Source organism: Rhea pennata, chromosome 1 (assembly GCF_028389875.1).
Source record: "Rhea pennata isolate bPtePen1 chromosome 1, bPtePen1.pri, whole genome shotgun sequence".
Classification (NCBI taxonomy): Eukaryota; Metazoa; Chordata; class Aves; order Rheiformes; family Rheidae; genus Rhea; species Rhea pennata.
In genome coordinates, this window is record NC_084663.1 from 53,264,989 (window position 1) to 53,285,362 (window position 20,374).

Below are 20,374 nucleotides of genomic sequence, written 5' to 3' on the forward strand. Positions count from 1 at the left end.
CTCCCTGCCTGCTGCTTCACAGCCCTTGTCTCTCACTTGGGTCAGCACTGGTAACCATGTGGCTGCACAGCTCACACATACACCAATAGAGCATCTTTTTATTTTTGGCTGGTTAGTTTTCTTTTGTATCAGCAAGCCGGTCTCACTCCTTTTTTAGACCCATACCCACACTCATGAGAGCTGACAGAAAAGAGAAGGTGAAGATATAGAGGAAGGAAGGCATTTCAGCAGGTGAAATCCACTTTTGGGATAGCCTGTACTTACATTAAATTAGGCCAGTCATGGAATCTCAGTTACAAACCTATTGCTAACTATTATGGATATTTAGCCCTTCAGAAAAATGAAGCCCATTTTAGGTTCAGTCTCTTGAATGTGTTTAAGGGCTTTGTTAAATTAGAGCTTTATTAAAAGTTCTTATGAAGAGAGAATATTGCCAATCATGGCAGTCTTGCTTTTGATGGTGTGTTTTATTAAAAAACCCCAAAAAATATGAACATCTGCTCCTGAGTTGGAAGTAAACAGCTGAATGCGTTAGGGAACAAGCTCTTACTGTGGCAAGAAGTGACTCACAATGTTCAAAGCAGTTCACAGTAGCTTGTGTGATTAGCCAAGCTGGAGAACACCAAGGAATTATCAGAAGTTCCTGATCAGCAGACCACCCCAAAGAGAAAGAATCCACCAAGTAAGAGAGAGTATCTTGTGTCTTCAAGCACACCTGCTCCAAATGGAGGCCCACATTTAAGAAAAAAAATGTCAGCATGGCACTGATGCTTTTAGAAAAGTTCACAGCAGGAACCAGTTAGGCTCTGGATAACACCAAGTTACAGTGAGGAAGATATGATTTCCCACCTGTAATTCCATGTCAGCCCTCACAGAGCTCTGACATTTTCTACTTTACATACTCCTTTCATTCCTGTGTTTCAAGGCTCTTTCCACGCTTCACACTCTGTGATGAGAAATAAGATTCCTGGGCCTCTGTGCAGTTCTCCCTGCATAAGTATCTGTGCCACTTCAGGTGTTCTCAAGTTTCCTGTTCTAGGAGGGCTTGGATTTCCCAATGGGGCCTGCGACTTATCAACTCTCCCCATAAAAATGTTCCAGATAGCCTATGGCTCCTTAGGCCTCACTGGGCAACTGAACTGAGACCCTAGTGAGGCCATCACTGCTACAACAGAGGTTGTTCAGTAGCTTCTTCACCAGATGTTATGTCATCTATATACAGAAATGGGAAGCATTAAGGCAGGGAAGACAGACAAGGCAGTCAGCAGTAAGTACTGTGCTGTACAATTTTAACCTGCTTGTGTTTTCCAGAGCATCATGCGTCACTGTTTAAGGTGTAACAGTCCTCAAATTAGCTCACCTACACTATAAGGCATGGTGTTCATGTACATGTGCAGCCAGGTGAGATGTTACCTCAGGTCAGCTGTTCCCCAAATAAATGTTTTTAGCTTGTGCTAGGTTTGAAGCATTGAAGTTAGCTCATCCCTTACGGGAAGAAGGGTAAGACACCATTTATTCTTACAGGGAAAAAGACTGCACAGACAAGCACCACACATCAGTGGGGGTGAGAATCAGTTTGTCAGTTGAGATATCTGAGTGTCTACAGATAAGCTGGATGTCCCACCTCCCAGTATAGTCAATGGACATCCAAGGCTCAGTTCAGATATCCACACACAGGTATCCAGTGCTATTTATAATATAGTAGGGCATCTGAAATACCAACATAGGGTTGTCAAATAAGACATCCCTCCAGAAAAGCAGCTGGAGGCCAGCTGTGGCTTTCTATGAGCCTAACATGTCACTAGACATCTGTGCTTAGACAACTAAATTCCCCCCTATATTCCTATTGAAATTAATGGGAGAGAAGACACCCTACACACACCAGCTCCTCTGCAGGTATCTTAATCCGTAAGCTATACCTTCCACCTTCCCATAAGTGCTGCCTTGTTCTTATGTCAGTGTGCCTAGGCATCAGTCAGAGAGAGGAAGGACTAGACGCAGAATTCCTGACACCATAGGCTCTATGTTAACAGAGACACATACCACTCTGTTTGGCCTAGGGTGTGCTGCACTACTTTGTGCCACAAAAAAGTTCCTTTTCTTGAACTCATCCAAAGAATCCATCTTTGATTAAACCTGGTCCTGGCTCAGTGTGAAAGGCAACATAAGCAGGATCACTGAGGCTTTTCCTCAACCTCCCTGATGATCTTCTCCCTCTGGCCACATCTGGATTTTAGCACAGCTGCCAGGCAGCAGCAGGCAGTGAAGGAGGGGATCCCAAGCACCTCATGACAGGCACTACAAATAGAGTCCTGATGTGCCTGTGAATCACAAACAGAGCAAAGAACACAGGGAGATCCTCTGCTTTACAGGTTATGGCACGGTTTTGTCTATGCAGAAGGGGAAGGGATGGGAATCTGAGGCAATCACCTTGTCATACGCCTTGGAACTGCCTTCCTTTTATGGACCAGAGCACTGCACTCACATACCACAGCCGTGCTCCTGCCAGTGTCACACACAATTCTTCTACAGAGTTAGGATTTTAAAAGTACACCGGCCTTGAATGAAGGAGCTGATTTGCTGATGCTTTACTAGCTCTAGAGGTGGAGTAGAGGGAAGCTTCAGTCATCAAGCAATTGGAGACTCCAGCACAGAGTAAAGTCAGCTGCTATTTCAGGGAAAGGAAGGGCAACTATTCCCTGAAGGGGAATGACTGCACTAGCTTAGAGCCAGGAATAGGCTGGGGGAGGGGGGAATCTTTTTTTTTCCCCCCTACACTTCAGGAAAAGCGAACACACAATGTTCATTCGCAGGGATCGTTTCCTGAATGTGATGTGTGCTCACTGTCCCTCAGGTCACTTTCCAGTGTGTCACATCCTTCTGCACAAGGGAGAGCAGGAAATGGCAAACTCCCAGTATGAGGCAAAGCATTCCCATCACAGCAATTGGTCCACAGGAGCTATAAATTGGTCTCCTCCAGAAACAGAACAAAATTTGTCTTTGGGGAAGTCGGCTGGAAACCAAAGGTAAGTTGGAACTAACATTCTTTTGGAATCCATCCGAGCATTGCATTAGGAAAATGTTTGCAGTTCAGAAACAGATTTGGGATGAATGCATACCTTATTTACTGATTATTGTCTAAAAGCAGGGGCTGTGTTTGTTTTCCTTTATGCTGGCATAAATCAGTGTATAAGAAGACTTGCACTGATGTAAGGCTCACACTGTATGTTGAATGACTGTTCTATTAACTGTGCAATGAGATGGCCACTGTTACTGCTGGAAAACTATGTTCTCAGCAGGAAAATCAGCAAGCACATTGTTGAGAGGCTACAGGAATCAATATATTTAATGATCATCATATTGATCCACTGTTAACCCACTGATGATGTGCTCAGTTTATTTCAATTTCTGCAACTATTTAGGTTAGTGTTAATCTTGGTTTGCCAGCTTCATATCTGACAACAGTGTCAAAAATAAGATCACACTGCCTCCAACTAAGAAAAGAGCAGTGTACCAAGTGGTTCAAATAGCCAGAAAACACTGTGGGCCTCAGACAGAGAGGGATAGTTGTTCTGAGGGATAAGGGGGGATCCTAAAGCGTTCTGTGTGAGATAGATTACAACAAGTAGAAGAGGAAAAATGCTGCAAGAATTACCTATTTTTGCTTACACACTTCAAGAGGGAACGACTCTTTATGATAGGAAGTTTCTTCCTTCCAGAGGACAGTGATTCTGCAGAGTGAAAGCCACAAGGATTCTAACCATTCAGTTTGCCTGTGTGAGGGACCAGATGCCTCTAGTTCACACAGTAAAGAAGATTTAGAAAACAGAAGCTGTTTGCAGTAGTGAATAACTTTGCCTTGCTGGCTCTGGAACAGGGTCCTACTGCTATAGAAACTTCTCTTGGCTATGAGGGCATTTAGGACTGCAAAGAACTTAGTTTCATAGGTAGACCTTGCTAGGTGCAGAGGCGGTACAGCATTGCACACAGTGCAGTGGTGTGGAGAACACAAACTCTGCTTCCATCAGGCAGCTGGTGATGCTACATCACTTCAATTGCCTCCCCATGCCTCAGTCACCCTATATGTAAAACCTAATGCTGACCTCTTCTGTAAAGCACTTTGCAGTTTGACAGCGATCTGCAAATGCGTATTAAAGCATTTCCTTCTACCCTTGTGACAAAGGAAGGCAAAGAGAACAAAACCTAGATCACCTAGCACTGAAACCCTGGAGATTCACCCTCTAGAAGGAGAAGACACTCTTCTACCACCTTGTGAGGGAGACTGCTATAGCCAGTAGTTTTCAAACCTTTTCTATTCGCAGGCCTCTGCATTTCCCCCTCCCAAGGAATGCACACTGACTGTGAGCTTGCTTTTCTAATGTGTCCTTCATGGATCTCTTAAACAAGGTCCATAGGCCTCCCTGCCAGTGCCACTGGGGATCCACAACCATAGGTTGGACTGAGCACCACATAACAATAGTTCTCAGTTTTGTCCAAACCCTGGCGCCAGGTTACAATAGGAAAAAAAATAAATGTTGCAGGACCTTGAGTTGCAATCAGGCATAGAGAGGAAGGATGTTCATAATCCCCATCTGAAATATCGATGAGCTTCCCAGCTCCTAGATGGAAAAGACAGATACTGACTCCTCTCAGCAGCTTCTCCCTGATCTCTTTTAAGTGGGAAGGAACCTCAGATAGCAATCTGGGGTGGCTGGTTTTCACCTCCCCAGAACCTGTCCATTCTGTCATGGATGCCTTTGAATATTGCAGATCCTTCGAATCCCTCTGCACGGACAACACGAGCTACTTTTGGAAGCATTACTATGCTGGGCACTAGGTCATTTCATCTCAAGGAAGTTTCTGTCCCCAGGGTTAGAAGAGTTATTTTGTGCCTCTCATTCATAGAGAAGAGAATAACTGTACCTCTGACCCAGACCTTAAGACACTTTAGTCTTGACAGGGATCAAGAAAACCATTCAGAAATTTCTCTGTCTGAAGGTTACAGTGGACTATGGTAATTAAATGTGCATATGTGTATGTGCACATGTGTGTGTAAGTGACCATGTATGTACATGCAGACAGCAAGCCTTTCATGCAGCTGGGTGAGCCAAAAACTTGGCTGAATGGACCTCCATCTCACTTTTTTTATTATATATATATAAATATCAAACCAGCTTCTTCTGTTTCTGGACAGGGGCCATGGAGAGACTAGACCCCACACAACACTTCCACACAATGCTGCTGGATCAGAGACAGAGGCTGCATGGCCAAATTGCACATCTTCATGAGGTGGCTCAGAAAATCAACAAGCTCCGCAAAAGGTCTCTAATTGCCAACATCAGTGGGAGCTCCCTGACTGCTGCAGGAGCAGTCACAGCTATTGTGGGACTATCTCTGAGCCCAGCCACATTGGGAGCCTCTCTCCTGGCATCAGCTGTGGGTCTGGGTCTAGCCACTGCTGGAGGGGCCGTCAGCATCACCTCCGATCTCTCCTTAGTGCTTTGCAACTCCCGGGAGGTGAGAAAGGTGCAGGAAATTGCAATGACTTGTCGGAAACAGATGAGGGAAATTCTTAGCTGCTTGGAATTCCTCCGCCGGGGGCAGGGCCCAGGGGATCCCACACTGCTCCAGTCAGAGAAGAGGGCCTCCATCTCGCTGTACAACTCCGTCTGCTTCATGGTGTTTTATGGCTCCCACAGCTTCCTTGTGCCGGAATATACAAAGGAGGTCACAAAAGTGAGCCAGGCTGTGCTGAAGGCCAAAATCCAGAAGCTGGCTGCTAACCTCGAGACTTGCAGCAGGGCAATGGATGAACTCTGTGAACTCCTCGAGTCCAGGACAGAACTTTCCTCACACACAAGAAATCTCAGCTTGAGCCCTAAAGACACTGCTGAGACCCCAGGACCATTCAGCTGAAACAGTCCTTGCCGCAATGATTAGAACTGAGCTTGGAGACACTATATTATTGTCACTGTTACTATTAGCACTGCTACCTGCTGTTATCATAATATTGGTCGTACTCATTCACACTGGTGCTCACATCTCTCATGTGCATTATTTATATCTGAACACAAACTTCTCCCTGCCACGAAGCGAAAGACTCCCCCCCTTTTCAGCACCCACCCAATTGAGGCTGGAGCTTATCTTGGACCTCTGGCCCTGCATGTACATGGCAGCACCCCCAGAGTCTGCAGGTCAGGCAGGCAGGGGTAGGCAGGTGTCCTCAGACCCACATCTCCCTGGCCACCTTCCTGGTTCTGCTTCCCCATGGCAGCAGAAAGAAGTGGGTCAGAAGACTGCTGAAAACCCTGCAGCCCTGATGTTGTATTGTAAATAATCTATGAGACTCTGAACAGTGAATAAGCTGGGATACCTTCAATGAGCCAGCAACTGCCAATTTCCAGTAAAATACAATTCTGTTTTGAAGGTACATCTGGAAAGGCTATTGAAGGAATCAGCCCCAGAAATTACAGACTGTATTGGCACATGGTTCATCATCCAAAGGTAAAACAGAGGAGCGAGAAAGTATTACCCCTTCTAAAAAAACCTTTCCGAATGACAACCGTAACACTTGTGTTCTATTTATTTACATAAGATTATTTTAAGGCTTTGAAAATATTTTTTAAATATTTTTTAAATATTTTTTTCCTTTTAAAAGGATGCCTCCACTCCAAAGGGAAGCAGCTGTTCTTGCAGGCAAAGCAAGTCTGTGGCATGTGAGAGCAAGTTACCCATTCTTTGGCAGTGAGGGACAGCAAGGCCCTGTGGGAAGCGGGAAAGCATGGCCAGAATGCTGAAAGTTATAAAATATATGACCTATGGTCACCAGTGACTGCTCTTAGGAACTGAAATAGAGAGAAGGAAGGGTCAGAGACCCTGGGACAAGGGCATGCCTCAGAGTACTGGTGGAAGAAACCAACTGTACCTCATACAGCAGGGAAGGAGTGTAGGTTGGTGTTACTAGTCTGAGCTGGAGCCCAACTGACATGGGAGCAGGTCTGAGAGGTAGTGGTGGGGCACTCTCTGTGCAGTTGAACAGTTTGTGAAGCCCAAAGTGGTTTGTTTGGGAAGGAGGGAAGGAGGAGGCAGCACTCACAGAGAGCTACACATACTCCTAGGAATGCTCCCTGTGGAAGGCTTCACATCAGCAACATATACTGGTACTAATAATCAAAAAGGGTGCAGAGGGGTAGCATTATTCAGTGTTCAGAGTACTTATGAAGCAGGAGAGAGGACTGAGACACAGTTTCAAATGACTGATCTGCTAAAGATGTCCTCTGTGACTTCTGGAAAGTCACTCAACCCATCAGTGCCTCAGTTTCCTGTTTAAAAACGGTGATAGCAGCACTTCCCTACCTCACAAGGATGTTTCTAGGACAAATATTAAGAGCACTCAACTACTGTGATGACAGGGATCATGTCAGTACCTGAAAGAGGTTCAGGGAAGCATCCTGGAAGCTAGCTTGAGACAATCAAAGGAGCTGATGGAGGGAAAATTCTACCTCCACAGGGAGACCCTAGTGGATAGGGGAAATTTCCCTCCACATTCATGACCCAAAATGATCAGAAAATGATTCTGTAATTCTGCAGCTCTGAATAGTGAACTCTTGAGAAGGGCAATACTCCTTCTTGCAAAGCCTAAATCCTCACCCTTTTCTCACCCCTTTTCTTTTCCTCCTCTCATGATCTCAACATTTGTTTTTACATGTAAGAAAAACTTTGGTCCTCCAGAGAATGACACAGACGTAATGTCCACGTTTATTTGCTGTAAATGAACAAGTATATTGCTGATTCGATTAAATGAATATGAAGCAATTTTGTCTCAGTGTCTCCCTGTATGCTTGCATGTAAAAGATCACATTCCTACTCCCTGCCTGACCCTGCTCAATTTCATGCTCCAGGTGTTGCAGCTGAGGAATAAGTGCGAGCAGCATACAATCAGTACAAGTGCTTAAAAGTGAAGAACGAGAAGTGAGGTCATCAGCTCCATATCACAGAGCTGGCATTTGTGTAGTGTGTATGCATTTATGTTTGTGTGACAGCATATGGCCATGTATGAACCCACATACACTGGGGATGTGGGTCTCTGAAAACATGTGAAATACTGTGAGATATTTGTGTGTGAGCACACAAATGTGTTTTTGGGTGCAAACTACAGGCTGTGTACAAATGCAGGCACAATGCAAAATCTTTGCTAATGCTCCAGCATATTGCCAGCTAACTCTACTAAACCACTTACAGCTTCTCCATTCCTTTCAATATTGTCATCAACAGGATTTATCTTATCCTAAATAATTAACTGCAGAGCTGGCTCTGTTTTTATGAGCATAGAGAAAAATATATAACCTACTTCTTCTCCTATCCCCTTCCCAGTTTTTGGACAATATAGTGCTTGTCTGTACTTTCCCACACCAGGAACAAACACAGGCATAAGAACAACACACAGATCTGAACAGGCTAGTATGTCTGGTTGAAGGATATGAATTTGATCTAGCTCTTCACAAGGGCTGATTTGCTCTGCTCAGCACAGTCCCGCATTGCAGTCATAGACACCACTTAAAAAGCTGAGGACAAATCAGAGGTACTTCTGCTTCTATTCTCAGCCACACAGGCAAAAAAATCCTGCTTGTGTTCTGCTTTTCCCTGGCTTAACCCTTGCTTGAGGCCAGGATTTGAACTGCTATGCAGCAGTACTGTGGGAGTGTGATCAGACCTCAGGTACCATGCTCTCCGGGTCAGGTCTCGGTTACACTCTGTGCTAGATATGTTTTCTAGGAACAAAACACATGGATCAAGTAGAGGGCTGAAAGGTATTTTATCTACACAAGTCAGAGAAGATATACGAGTTAGCTTGATTTAAGAGCTAGTCAAGGCTCTTGGACACTTTCTAAGCCACACAATACTGTCAGTCTTTGTATGTACCCTCACACCTCCCTTACACTGATCTGGCAATCAGCCACAGAAGGAGGTGATCTGATCTTCCTCACCCTGCTCCAGATACATTTTCTTGTTTCCTCCCTCATAGCCAGCAGTGGATCTCATCTGATACCCCAGGGAGCCAGCTCCAGGAGTCATGTTGACAGGAATCTACCACATTGTGGAAGAAGATTCATTTTCTACCAGTTTTGCTCCCTGAAACTGCTTGCTGCTGGGTCACATGAGCATTAGAGTTGGTACCAAGTAAGCACTAGAAGCAAGAGACCCAAGATGGTATAGGGTAACACCTATTCTATTATTGGCTTAGGCATATGCAACACCTGGGGGAAGTGTCTTACCTAAACAGATTTTTTATTAGCAGTTCTGTTACTCTGCAAATCAGTAGGTGTGCTGGTTGAGCCTTTCCTTGGGTAGTTGGGCAGCAGTGGGAGGGAGGTTGATGATTAGTCTGGGCAGGTAGATATGAAGCCTGGCCTTCTGATGCCATTTTCACTCCTCTTTTATTGAAACTGTTGCAGGGAGGAATGATTCAATGGTGAAGCAGGAATGAGATCATTGTTTTAATACAAAATCCAATAATATATTTTAAAAGTATAATAAAATGCATCTACAACAATAGTTTCTCTCTGGACATCCCAAAGAGTGGAGAGGACCATTTGCCATTAGCTGTGCCCTGCTCTACTCATTGTCCATCTTGCTTTATTATGCATTACACCTGCACTAAAATTTACCTGCTGTGGATGCTTCCTCTAAGGAAGACTGACCTAGTAACATGCATTAGGGCTAGGAATGTACCTGGTCAAAGGCCAAGTCTAAAAACCCTGGAGTGAAAGTTTTGAAGTCCAGTATAATCAGTTCCGAAAAGCAAAAAGAGGAGTCACCATCCAGAAGCAGTACTTATAACACACAAATGCTCTCTCCAGGAATTTAGGACAGGAGGGAACTTCCACTCAAGTATATCTACTGACAGAAGGGAATTACCCAAACTGGAATTTCACTAGAACAGCTGCAATTTTCCTGCACCTAAAACATTCTCCTACAGCCATCAGTGCACAAGGTATTATATCTACCCCCCTAAACAAGCATCTACCATATTATATGGGTAATGAATTCAACAAAGAAGCAGAAGCAGTGACTTCCTGTCACATCCCTGCCTTCATTTCTTGAGGCATCCTAGTAACCCTTACAAGGGTTCTATCTAAGTATTGGCCGGGTGTAACCTTTAGCACTGCTGATGCATAGCAAGCTCACAGCTCAAACTTTTGTTTTGAAACAACTGGTGATAGCTAGTATCCCCAATGTATTTTTTATTCTTATTATTTTATTATTGCTCCTGAGCACAGTGGGATGCAGCAGTTTCATTCCCACCGCTGCCCTGTGAATTGTTTCAGGCTTCCTTTCCTTTCTCTGTCATGCAGAGAGTTTGTTCGGATTTCCTCTCACTTTCCTCATTGTTCTGGGAGTAGAGGAAATGGTACACTTGGAACCCAGTGACAGATGCTCAGGTACGTCAGCATTTTCGCTGTGAGCACACCCAGCTGGGCCTCCCAAGTGGCAAGAGAGAGGGAGGTCTGCTCAGAAATGTAACGAGAGTTCCATTTTGAAGTCAGCACCACTGTCGCTTCCAGGCACAAGCTCTTTGGTACATTTGCATCCTTTTTCCTAAAACAAAGGATGTTCACCCAGCTCCAAGGTCGCCTTGCTGCAATCAGCATTACGACTGCAGATCACAAAGGCTACACCCATACTAGCCAGAAACTAGTCAGTTCAGGAACTACAATCATGAAATGATGTTTTCTTGCTGCTCTCCCCCAAAGAGCATGAAGTCTGTCACCTTTTTCATCTATCATTGTACATCCGCAAGCTCACATCCTGGCAGACGAGAGCAACAACCAAGGAAGCTGAGGAGGTGCCTGCCCCCCTATCCCTCTTCTAATTCCACTATTCCATTCCACCATAAGGCCAGGTAAGCAGGTTTTTACCCAGTGAATTCAATGTGCTCTTATTGCCAGTACAGGTGTAATTCCCATTCCGTGGAGACCTCTCTCAAGTTCAGTGAAAATGTATCCGATACACACTTCCTGATTTAGCAAAGTATAAAACTATTCACATAAATCAAATCCTCTTTGTGGAAGCTTAAACCCATTTAACTTTAAAGGAAACATCCCTCAAATGCCTGTAGAAGATCTCCTGAAGTGTGCAGCTTAATCAGTCTGCTGAACAGGATGTTTCTGCAGAAATGGAAACTCAGCCTTCCCTATGGTATTTGATTCTTTTACATCAGGAGGGAGGAAAATTACGGCATTTGTTACCTCAAGCATTAAACTCACTTCCAGGAGGTCTAAACTCTGAAGAACTCCGTACGCAGAGAAAATGCCTCCTGACCACGAAAACACACGATCACCTCTATCTCACAGCAGCACTACTGCTTTGGCTGCTACTTCGACGCCGCAGTGCAGCTCTGCCTGCACAAGACAAGAACCTGGAAACACCGGCGGCGGCGGCCCGGCCGCGGCAGCGAAGGGCAAACAACGACGCGGCCTCGGCCGTTAACGGTCGCCGCCGCCGCTACCTCACCCACGCGCCCCGTCGCCCCGGAGACACCGCCCCCCCCGGCTCCGATTGGTTCCTTCCCTCGGACTACAAACCCCACCACGCCGGGGGGTGGCCATTCCCAGAGTGCTCTGCGGCCGCGCCGGCGTCGTGGGGACGATGCAAGATGGCGGCTGGAGAGGGGCAGGGGCAGCTGGTGGAGCCGGAGTTAGAGCCGGTGGCAGCGCTGGAGGAGCAGCAGCAGCAGCGGAGCTTCAGGGATTTGGTGAGGCGAGGCTGGAGCCGATTCTGTCCTGGTTTTCCCTCCGCCGTCTGGAGGAGCACCCCCGCCGCCGCGTACCGGGCCCGGGCCCGGGCCGGCAGCGTGCTCCGCCGCGGGTTTGCCCTGCGCGTGTCGCCGAGCGGGGCGGCGGCCCCTGCGGGAGGTCCGGGGGGCTCAGGTGGGATTGCCGCACGTCTCTGCGCTCTCCAGTCCGCTGTATTTATTTTAAATCACCTTATCTTCCCCTGACGTTTTCCTTTTCCCATGCTCGTGTCCTCCCCCACCCTTTCCCAAGGGAAGAAGGCAGCTAGATGCATGCGGAAAGCTGCGTGTATCAACTGAAAAAAATATTTGGTTAGTCTGTCACTGCTGGCAGTCACCTGTACTAGTTCAGAGCAGATCTGTGGTGTTATTGGAAGAGATCACTGTGAGCAACCTATGCTTTTGTATACTTGCATTGAGGGTCTGCTGGGGATTCTCTCTGTCAGAGAGACCAACTTGACTTGGTTGCAGTACCTTATTTAAATCAGTGATTTGATTCAGGGCTCTTTGCTGATGTCTCTTTTCCTTTGTTCTTATCACTAATGTTCAGGGAGTGACAGATGTCCTGTGTGAAGCTTGTGACCAGTTAGGATGGAAGACACCAACAAAGATCCAAGTTGAGGCTATTCCAGTGGCTCTCCAAGGTGAGCAGCTTGCTTCCCTCATCTGAATGTGAGGGTGCACCAGGAACTGTACGTGGATAAATTTTGTGAGTGGGAAGAAAGTGGCAGCAACAAGAGCATTCTTACATCTTTGTCATTGCAGATCTTTGTATAGAAGTAATCTCTGTGTTCATTCTTGTGTCCTTCCTAGATGAAACTTGGATTATTCCAGTTCTTCCATGACATTGCCTGCAGTTTCAAATTTTTGAATGGATAGATGGGTTATTGTGTGCTCACTCTGTTCCAAATTCTGGTGTTCTGCATTAAATGGAATTGTTACTAATCATTTGAGCCGCTAGTCAACATTGCTCGTTATCTTTGTGAAATACCCAAGGACACTTGGGATAGTAGCTCTTCTGGTAGAGCTCTGCAATATATGTCTGCAATCAGAAATGCTTTAACTGGTTACGCAGCTGCTTTGCTGTGAGCAAACAATTCTTTAAAAATAATTTCTGGAGTGAATGATAACCAAAATACAGTAACTTTCTATAAATATTCTGAAATTACAAGAGAAAAAAATCGACAAATGTTTCTGCTTCTGGAATATTTAAGTGTGTGTGTGTGTGTGTGTGTGAAGCACAAGGAGAGATACAATGTAATAGGACTAGTTTAAAATGGGAGTAGACTTTCAGTGTCTGCTTTGTCCTGCTGCATAACTGTTGTCAGACTCCCTTCTTAGTATGCATACAAAATTCTCTTCAAAAAAAATATAATTGCATTCCATAGAAGGTGTCTCCAATTTGGAGCCTAGTGGCAACATATTCCTGTTTGCTTTAGGAATTTAGGAGCTCAGAATGGTCTTACTGATGCATTATACCCACTTGCCTGCAAATACATCATCTGATATTGTTCTTGGGCCAGGGACTTCCTGTCTTAATCCTTTCTTGAGTGCAAACTGTCTTAGATTATTATTTTAATCTATGGCACAGAAGAGATAGTAGCTTGTAGAACATGAGTTTGGCAGTTCTGTGGTTTTGTAGCTGGTATGACCTAACTCTTGAACACTGGAGTCCTTTTTCTTGTAAGCTGGTAAACTGACAGTAATGGGTTTAGGAATGCTTATCCAGATGTGAGCAATAAGGTGTAAATTGACCAAAGGATTTAAGCAATATTCCAGTAAAGCTTTTCTGGGACCTAAAGCCTATGTACTGGAGAACAAAAAGAAATGAGATTGTAATTACTACTATTACACAAGTGAAGTCACACTTTAAAAATGCTACAAAAATCTTTTGATGTTTTCTGTTCTGGTCCCTTATTCTCCTTAACCGTTGTTCATCTCTTCTTTTTTTCATTGAATAATTGCTAAGACTGGTCTTCCTGCTAACCTTAGAGAACTCCTGTACTTTCTTGCACAATGCTGTGAATGCTTCTTTCTCTAATGCTAATTTTTTAAACATTTTTCTCCCTTTTTGCTGCTCCTTGTAGGCAGAGATATCATTGGATTGGCAGAAACAGGTTCTGGAAAAACAGGAGCTTTTGCTTTACCAATTCTTCAAGCACTGCTGGAAACACCTCAGCGATTATTTGCCCTTGTCCTCACGCCAACAAGGGAGCTGGCCTTCCAAATTTCAGAGCAATTTGAAGCTCTTGGATCCTCCATTGGTGTCCACAGCGGTAAGTAGTCTTGTGATTTTTGGAGCGGTTTTGCCCAAGAGTGAGGGTCAGCAGCATTAGAGTACGAAGGAAAAGGTGAAGAGTATTTGTATGGAAGGTTGAATGCAAAGTGAGAAAAGCTTGTGACAAGGTATCAGCTTGGAGAAAGAAGCTGTATTTGTGATGCATAATTTTTTGTTATGGAGTAGTCTGCAGCTCTTCTGCATTGTATGTCCGAACAGTTAAAGATGGAAGTAGGAAATAATTCTCTCAAGCACATGATAAATTCACAATAGTAAGTGTTTGTTCAGTTAATTTGGATAAAGCTCAGCTGTATAGTGTGATTATAACTTCATTTCTTTCAGACTCCCTACTTTGGTTCTGCAAATATTCTTTACAAGTGTAAAAGCTATGTGGAAATCTTTAGAATTCAGCTGCAGAATTTAAGAATTAAGCTGTGAGAAATAGGTTCTGTCTTTCTCTAACCATGAAAATTAAATAGTTTGACATAGCAAGGGTGTCTAGTGTATGGCATAAGATATCTGGAAAGATCAAGGTGTTAGACAAAACATAAAGGAAATCCTCATTAAGAAAGATAGCCTTTCGTTATGCTTGTGGGTGCCAAAGAACACGCTATGATACAGGGGTCAGCTTGTGCTAAACTGAAACTAAGAGGCTCATGGTATTATTTGTCCTGCAGCGGTTATTGTGGGTGGAATTGACACGATGTCTCAATCGCTGGCCTTAGCCAAGAAACCACATATTATAATTGGTAAGTGAATGTGCAGTGAGTATGGGGAATATATGATCATACTGTAGTTGTCCAAAACCAAAAGTGACAGAAGCTTTTTTGTAATTGAAGGAGGAATGAGAGTACCTCCTCTACATAGTACTCAGATCTCAAGACAGCAATATCTGGTTAATGCTTCTAGTGAAGTACCTTGCTGCTACAAGCTCATTCCAAAATATTTCTGCTAGTCTGCGTTTGACATAACTTTCTATTCCAAATATTTAAAACCTTGGTCTCATCCTTTTTAGTATACATCTCACAGTCTCATTTTTTTTCCAAAAAGCCTGACTCCATTAGCTTCATTTCAAAGCACTTAAAGAGTATGTTATGAAAAGAGTGCTTACCCCAAAGCAATCTACTATTGCTTGTCTTGGACAAAGAATCCCATTTCTGTAGCAGATGACTCTTTCTTACCTGAATCTCTTTTTTGCTTTTGTTCTTAATTTACTGTCTCCGATCTTGTTGATAGCAACCCCTGGTCGTCTAATTGATCATCTGGAGAACACAAAGGGCTTCAATTTACGAGCTCTGAAGTATCTAGTGATGGATGAGGCTGACCGGATCCTCAATATGGATTTTGAGACAGAGGTAGGAATGTGCTAAAGGAAACCATTAGAAAACCATATGGGTTCCTTGAAGTAAACACTGTATTGAGCCATCCTGTGGAACTTAATAGCAACTTGTGACTACATTCTAATAATTGCAATGAGGTCTATAGTGAGAATTTAGAGTTCTGCAGAGCATTAACAGACCTGTAGGGGGCAGACTGTTTCTGAAGTTTCTCCAAAGTGCCTGACGTTGTGTTGTACAGTAGCTGTGTTGACAATGCATGCTTTCCTGCAGGTATGTCGCCTGCTATTGGCACTGTTTGACCCCTGCAGTCCAAGTGTTAGCATAGTATCAGCCCACATCCTCCCTTTAGAGGAGGGGAAATTTGGAGGGCTACTGTTCCTGCGTGAGCTCTAAATTGCACGCATGCAGCACTCCTCATTTGAATGATGATTATACTTGGAGGGAACTTATGTCTCCACTGCTGTTGTGTTCAGTACTTCCCTTTCTGTTTTTTTTCTCCAGGTGGATAAGTTACTGAAAGTGATTCCTCGAGACAGGAAGACATTCCTGTTTTCTGCCACCATGACCAAAAAGGTGAGAACAGAGCACCCTGTTTTAATTCACTTCTCTACTGACAAGTAGCTGCCTGATACAGGTGGGAACACATCTAGGAATAGCTTTGTGAAAGGATCTCTGTCCACATAGTAGTAACTTACTTTGATATTTGCAGGTACAAAAACTGCAGCGTGCTGCTCTTAAGGATCCTGTTAAATGTGCTGTTTCTTCCAAATATCAAACAGTTGAAAAGCTACAGCAGTACTATATTTTCATCCCCTCTAGATTCAAGGTAATATCACTTCCCCACACATACACACACCCCTTTTTCTGACTGTCTTGTCATTCTTCCTCTGCCAAATGTCTGATACCTTCTTTGGCTTGTACTTAACTTCCCATTATCTTAATGTAAAATGTAACATATGTGATTGTCTTCTGTGTGTGTGGTTTTTTTTTTGTCTGTGGGTTTTTGTTTTTATTTTCGCCTTGATTCTTTATAGGACAGCTACTTGGTTTATATCCTGAATGAACTGGCTGGAAACTCTTTCATGATATTCTGCAGTACATGTAACAATACTCAGAGGACTGCTCTACTGCTCCGCAACTTGGGGTTCACTGCCATCCCTCTCCATGGGCAGATGAGTCAGGTATGAGCATACCCCACAGTCTAGATGAGACGGGAGATACCTGATTTGGGAAATGGACTGTGCCGTACTAGGTCACAGCTGCCTTGCAGGAGGACTAATCCAAACTGGACCAGCCCCCAGAACTTAATCTAATGTGAATACTAATTTCTGTAATAGCTCAGAAGCATTAGAAAAGTAAGGTTTTTGAGGGTTACCCCCCCCCTTTCCCCAGTTCTTCTGTAACAGTATTTCAGCAAGAGCATACAGACTGGAAGCATATGTTCCCTTTCCTTTTTTTGTAGGATTACTTGATTCTTGTCGTCTTCTCTTCTAGAATAAACGCTTGGGCTCCCTGAACAAGTTCAAGGCAAAAGCACGGTCTATTTTGCTGGCTACTGATGTTGCAAGCAGAGGTCTGGACATTCCACATGTAGATGTGGTGATAAACTTTGATATTCCTACACACTCTAAGGTGAGTTGCTCTGTGTGGGGTGGGGACTGAGGGCTTCCTGTCAATAGGAAGCATAGTATTGAGTCTTGAATCTCACCAAAGAACAAAGATTTTACTTTTCTCTGTTTTGCTAGCTGGAAGTCTAGTTCATAATTTTGTAAATGGACAGATATGTTGCAGCTTCTGTGATTGAGTTAATACCTCAATTTGAGGTGGGCTGATCTGAACTGTAGAACTGATCCCATAAGTAGGGAGGAGGGGAACAGACTCTGTGTCATTGCATGCTCCAAGGAGAAATGTATTCTATTGTATCATACTAAGTGGCTTCCAGATTTTGAAAATAGTTTAACTCAGTACTGGTTTCAGATAGTTATCTTCATTCTCATTATTCAGGTTCCACCTTAGCATTTTAAGCTTTTTCTTTCTTTTTAAGAAGAAAAGCTTTTCTGCTTAAGTTCAATGAAGATTTGCTCAAGAAAGATGATTTTGTTTCACCTTCATATCACAAAAGTACAGCAAACTGAAAAATGTGAGTTACTTTACTTTGAGGAAGAAACTTTGTATAGAATTACTTTAGGTATTTTTTTTTGGTTGTTTCTCAACCCAGTTCAGAAAGCACACCATTGACACACGGTTCAGTGCTTGCTGTTCCTTATAACAGTTGAAGGTACTATGCATTGTAAACAGAAGTCAGTGTGCAGCTGTTCTGAAGCCATTCTTTTTGTCAATGTAAAAAGACAAAAGGTAAATTATAATTAGGGGAAGCAGCATGAATGATGTGCTACTGTTTCAGTGCACTTCCTTCCAGATTAACTATCTCATAGAATGCTTCTCTCCCTTTCTCATAGAACTTAAGTGACAGCCACATACATTGCATGAAGAAGAGTGTCTTAACTTCCATAATGCATTATAAAACCTGAAAAGCAGCCTAGAACCATTTAAATAGAAAGCTCAATAGACCAGAAGTTTCCAAACTCTTCTCATTCATCCTCCCTTCCACAGTTCCAGATAATATCTAGAAGACAGACAACAAAGTGTGCTGGATGCTGAGGCTGAAGATAGAGATGTTGGTCCACTTTTGTTTTAAATATTAGCTTCCCAAGGAAGTGACAGTTCCATTAGTCATTTATCACTTCTGTCCTCCATTTTTGAACCGTCAGGTGACATCTCTTCTTTAGAAAAAGAACGAATTTGGGCAACTGTTAAAACCAAAATATGCTTCTGCAAACGAGCATCCTGTCAGATCCTAATATTGCACACAACTCCAAGTATTTAAGCGTGGCCCTGCTTTGTCCCCAAGCTCCTCTTTCCTGAAGAAACAATAATATGGCAGATTGTCTGGGACCTGTCTTGTATGTTTGATGTGCGTATCTTATTGCTTATCAAGAAAATTGCTTTCAGGATTACATTCATCGTGTGGGGAGGACAGCTCGAGCTGGGAGATCTGGCAAATCTATCACTTTTGTCACGCAGTAAGTGTTAGAACATGGTGGATTTATTTTTCCCTGCTGTAACTCAGAGCAGATCATACCTGATCTCATCCTAGGTGAGAAGGAAATACTACTTAATGTTTTGAGGCAGCGGTTATATTTATTTAAAGCAAAGAGCATTCAAAGCCTGGGACAGGGGGAAGATTTAAGATAAATTTTTAGAAGCAGGCATGTAACTAGTAAAGCTAATTGTTTAATACTTGATTATAAAAATTTACATATGTTATGCAATACATGGTGCAGATTAAATAAGGAACTTTTTTTGATAAATGCTGAAGTATTCCTTTAAAGGAAGTCTTTACCAAATAGTTCTGAAAGGAGTCAAGTCAGTGAAACTGTCACTGAGGATGGCACCTTTGGATGCAAGTAGAGTTCCTTTTAGGACCATTGGCACAAACTAACAGTACTTGTGGGCTGAAGATGAGGGGCAATGTTTGTGGGCAAAAACAGCTGAAGCCTTCATGAGAAGGCTGATTCAAGCTGATGTTTGTCTTGTCTTTTCCAGGTATGATGTAGAGCTGTTCCAGCGCATTGAACACCTGATTGGCAAGAAGCTGCCAGCATTTCCCATGCAAGAGGAAGAGGTCATGATGTTGACGGAGCGTGTGGCTGAGGCCCAGAGATTTGCTCGAATGGTGGGTGGTGGCTTTTGTCCCTGTACTCACAGTTGCAGTTTAGACTTTTTTTGTCTGCCAGAACTCTTGGTCAATAACTTGATTACATTGCAGGAGCTGCGGGAGCAAGGAGAGAAGAAGCGATCTCGGGATGGTGATGATGATGACACAGAAGAAGCTATTGGTATCAGGAATAGAGTGGCAGGTGGGAAAAAGAAGAAAAGGAAAGCCTTCTAGTTCATGTTTGGACAAACTTTTACCTTCCTCTTCATAGCTATGGAGATTGGAAGAAAAAAAAAGTCTACCCACCTTATCCAGTGGATTTTCTTTTCAGAACTATGTACCATTAATCTGGGGAATCCAGCTGGAAAGCAATTTTCTATCCTCTGCTGCAGCAGTGCCTTCACTAGTTACAGTCTGAGCCTGGTCTGTTGTAGTACCATGTGATCAGCCTTTCTTTCAGAGCAGCCGGACCATCCCCTCTGAGCTTGGAAGTAGCTGTGGTCTGACCCAGCTCATTCCTGAAGAGGTGCTGAAGAGAAGTATGGGTTCATGACATGTGGGTGCAGCTTTCTCATTGCTGCAGCCTCTGTTTTCACTACCCAACTTGCTGAGTGCATCTGATACCAGAGATGCCTGTCGGAACAAGGAAGAGACGAAAAAGTTAAAAGAAGCAACTGTTTCAGCAGCACGCCTGTGATGCCCTTGGTTTAGTTAAAGAACATGTTCTGTGGAGAACTCCAAATATATTTTGCTTAATTTTAAAGCTACTTGGTTTTTCTTGTCCTATCACTGACCCATTCTCACTTTGAAGATTTATCAGCTCTGCCAGAAAATTGTCATCTTAGGTCACTCTTCTCAGTGATTCAGACATGACATCAGTACCTTCTGTGTTGGCTGAAAAGTGGCCCAGAACAGAGTAAGCCTGTTATAGCTGAATTGAGCCATTCACTATCTGGAGTTGGGTTCAGAGTCTGGAGCGATTGGCAAGGTCAAGGAATGATTGAAGCCTGGAAGACCTTTTTGTGTTTGTGTGTGTGTGTACATGACAGATTCTTGTAGTACCTGAAAACCAACACGAGAGGGTGGTATTTACATAGTCAAGCATGTGGGCTGGGTCTTGAGGAATAACAGTTATAAACGCTCTTTCTGTGTTATCCTACTTTTTCCCCAGGTAGTTTTGTCTACATCTTATGCTGAATTTAATGTCATAAAGTATACACTTGCAAGAATGGGATAAATGTACT

General features: G+C 43.6%; 2 protein-coding genes across 3 annotated transcripts; both read left to right on the forward strand.

Moving 5' to 3' along the window:
- Nucleotides 1-2,939: 2,939 nt before the first annotated feature.
- On the forward strand, nucleotides 2,940-7,815 carry APOLD1 (apolipoprotein L domain containing 1). The gene is made up of 2 exons (XM_062586627.1): nucleotides 2,940-3,026; nucleotides 5,195-7,815. Exon 2 carries the CDS (start codon nucleotides 5,200-5,202, stop codon nucleotides 5,914-5,916), a length of 717 nt encoding a protein of 238 aa, XP_062442611.1. The 5' UTR covers nucleotides 2,940-3,026; nucleotides 5,195-5,199; the 3' UTR covers nucleotides 5,917-7,815.
- A 3,826-nt stretch (nucleotides 7,816-11,641) lies between these two features.
- Nucleotides 11,642-19,897, forward strand: DDX47 (DEAD-box helicase 47). 2 transcript variants are annotated; one of them, XM_062586640.1, is made up of 12 exons: nucleotides 11,642-11,755; nucleotides 12,345-12,438; nucleotides 13,882-14,070; nucleotides 14,750-14,821; nucleotides 15,309-15,427; nucleotides 15,914-15,985; nucleotides 16,122-16,238; nucleotides 16,447-16,593; nucleotides 16,907-17,044; nucleotides 18,425-18,495; nucleotides 19,019-19,148; nucleotides 19,242-19,897. In XM_062586640.1, exons 1-12 carry the CDS (start codon nucleotides 11,657-11,659, stop codon nucleotides 19,362-19,364), a joined length of 1,371 nt encoding a protein of 456 aa, XP_062442624.1. In that variant the 5' UTR covers nucleotides 11,642-11,656; the 3' UTR covers nucleotides 19,365-19,897. The 2 variants fall into 2 exon arrangements, with proteins under 2 accessions (XP_062442624.1, XP_062442630.1); XM_062586646.1 differs by lacking the exons at nucleotides 18,425-18,495; nucleotides 19,019-19,148; nucleotides 19,242-19,897 and adding an exon at nucleotides 17,872-18,173.
- The last annotated feature ends 477 nt before the right edge of the window (nucleotides 19,898-20,374 follow it).

Excerpts from the sequence above, each read along its gene's own strand:
- APOLD1 (XM_062586627.1), top strand. The coding sequence starts at position 5,200 with ATGGAGAGACTAGACCCCACACAACACTTCCACACAATGCTGCTGGAT.
- DDX47 (XM_062586640.1), top strand. The coding sequence starts at position 11,657 with ATGGCGGCTGGAGAGGGGCAGGGGCAGCTGGTGGAGCCGGAGTTAGAG. Across the intron at positions 14,822-15,308 it reads GAAACCACATATTATAATTG|CAACCCCTGGTCGTCTAATT; the intron begins GTAAGTGAATGT and ends TCTTGTTGATAG. Across the intron at positions 16,594-16,906 it reads TCCATGGGCAGATGAGTCAG|AATAAACGCTTGGGCTCCCT; the intron begins GTATGAGCATAC and ends CTTCTCTTCTAG.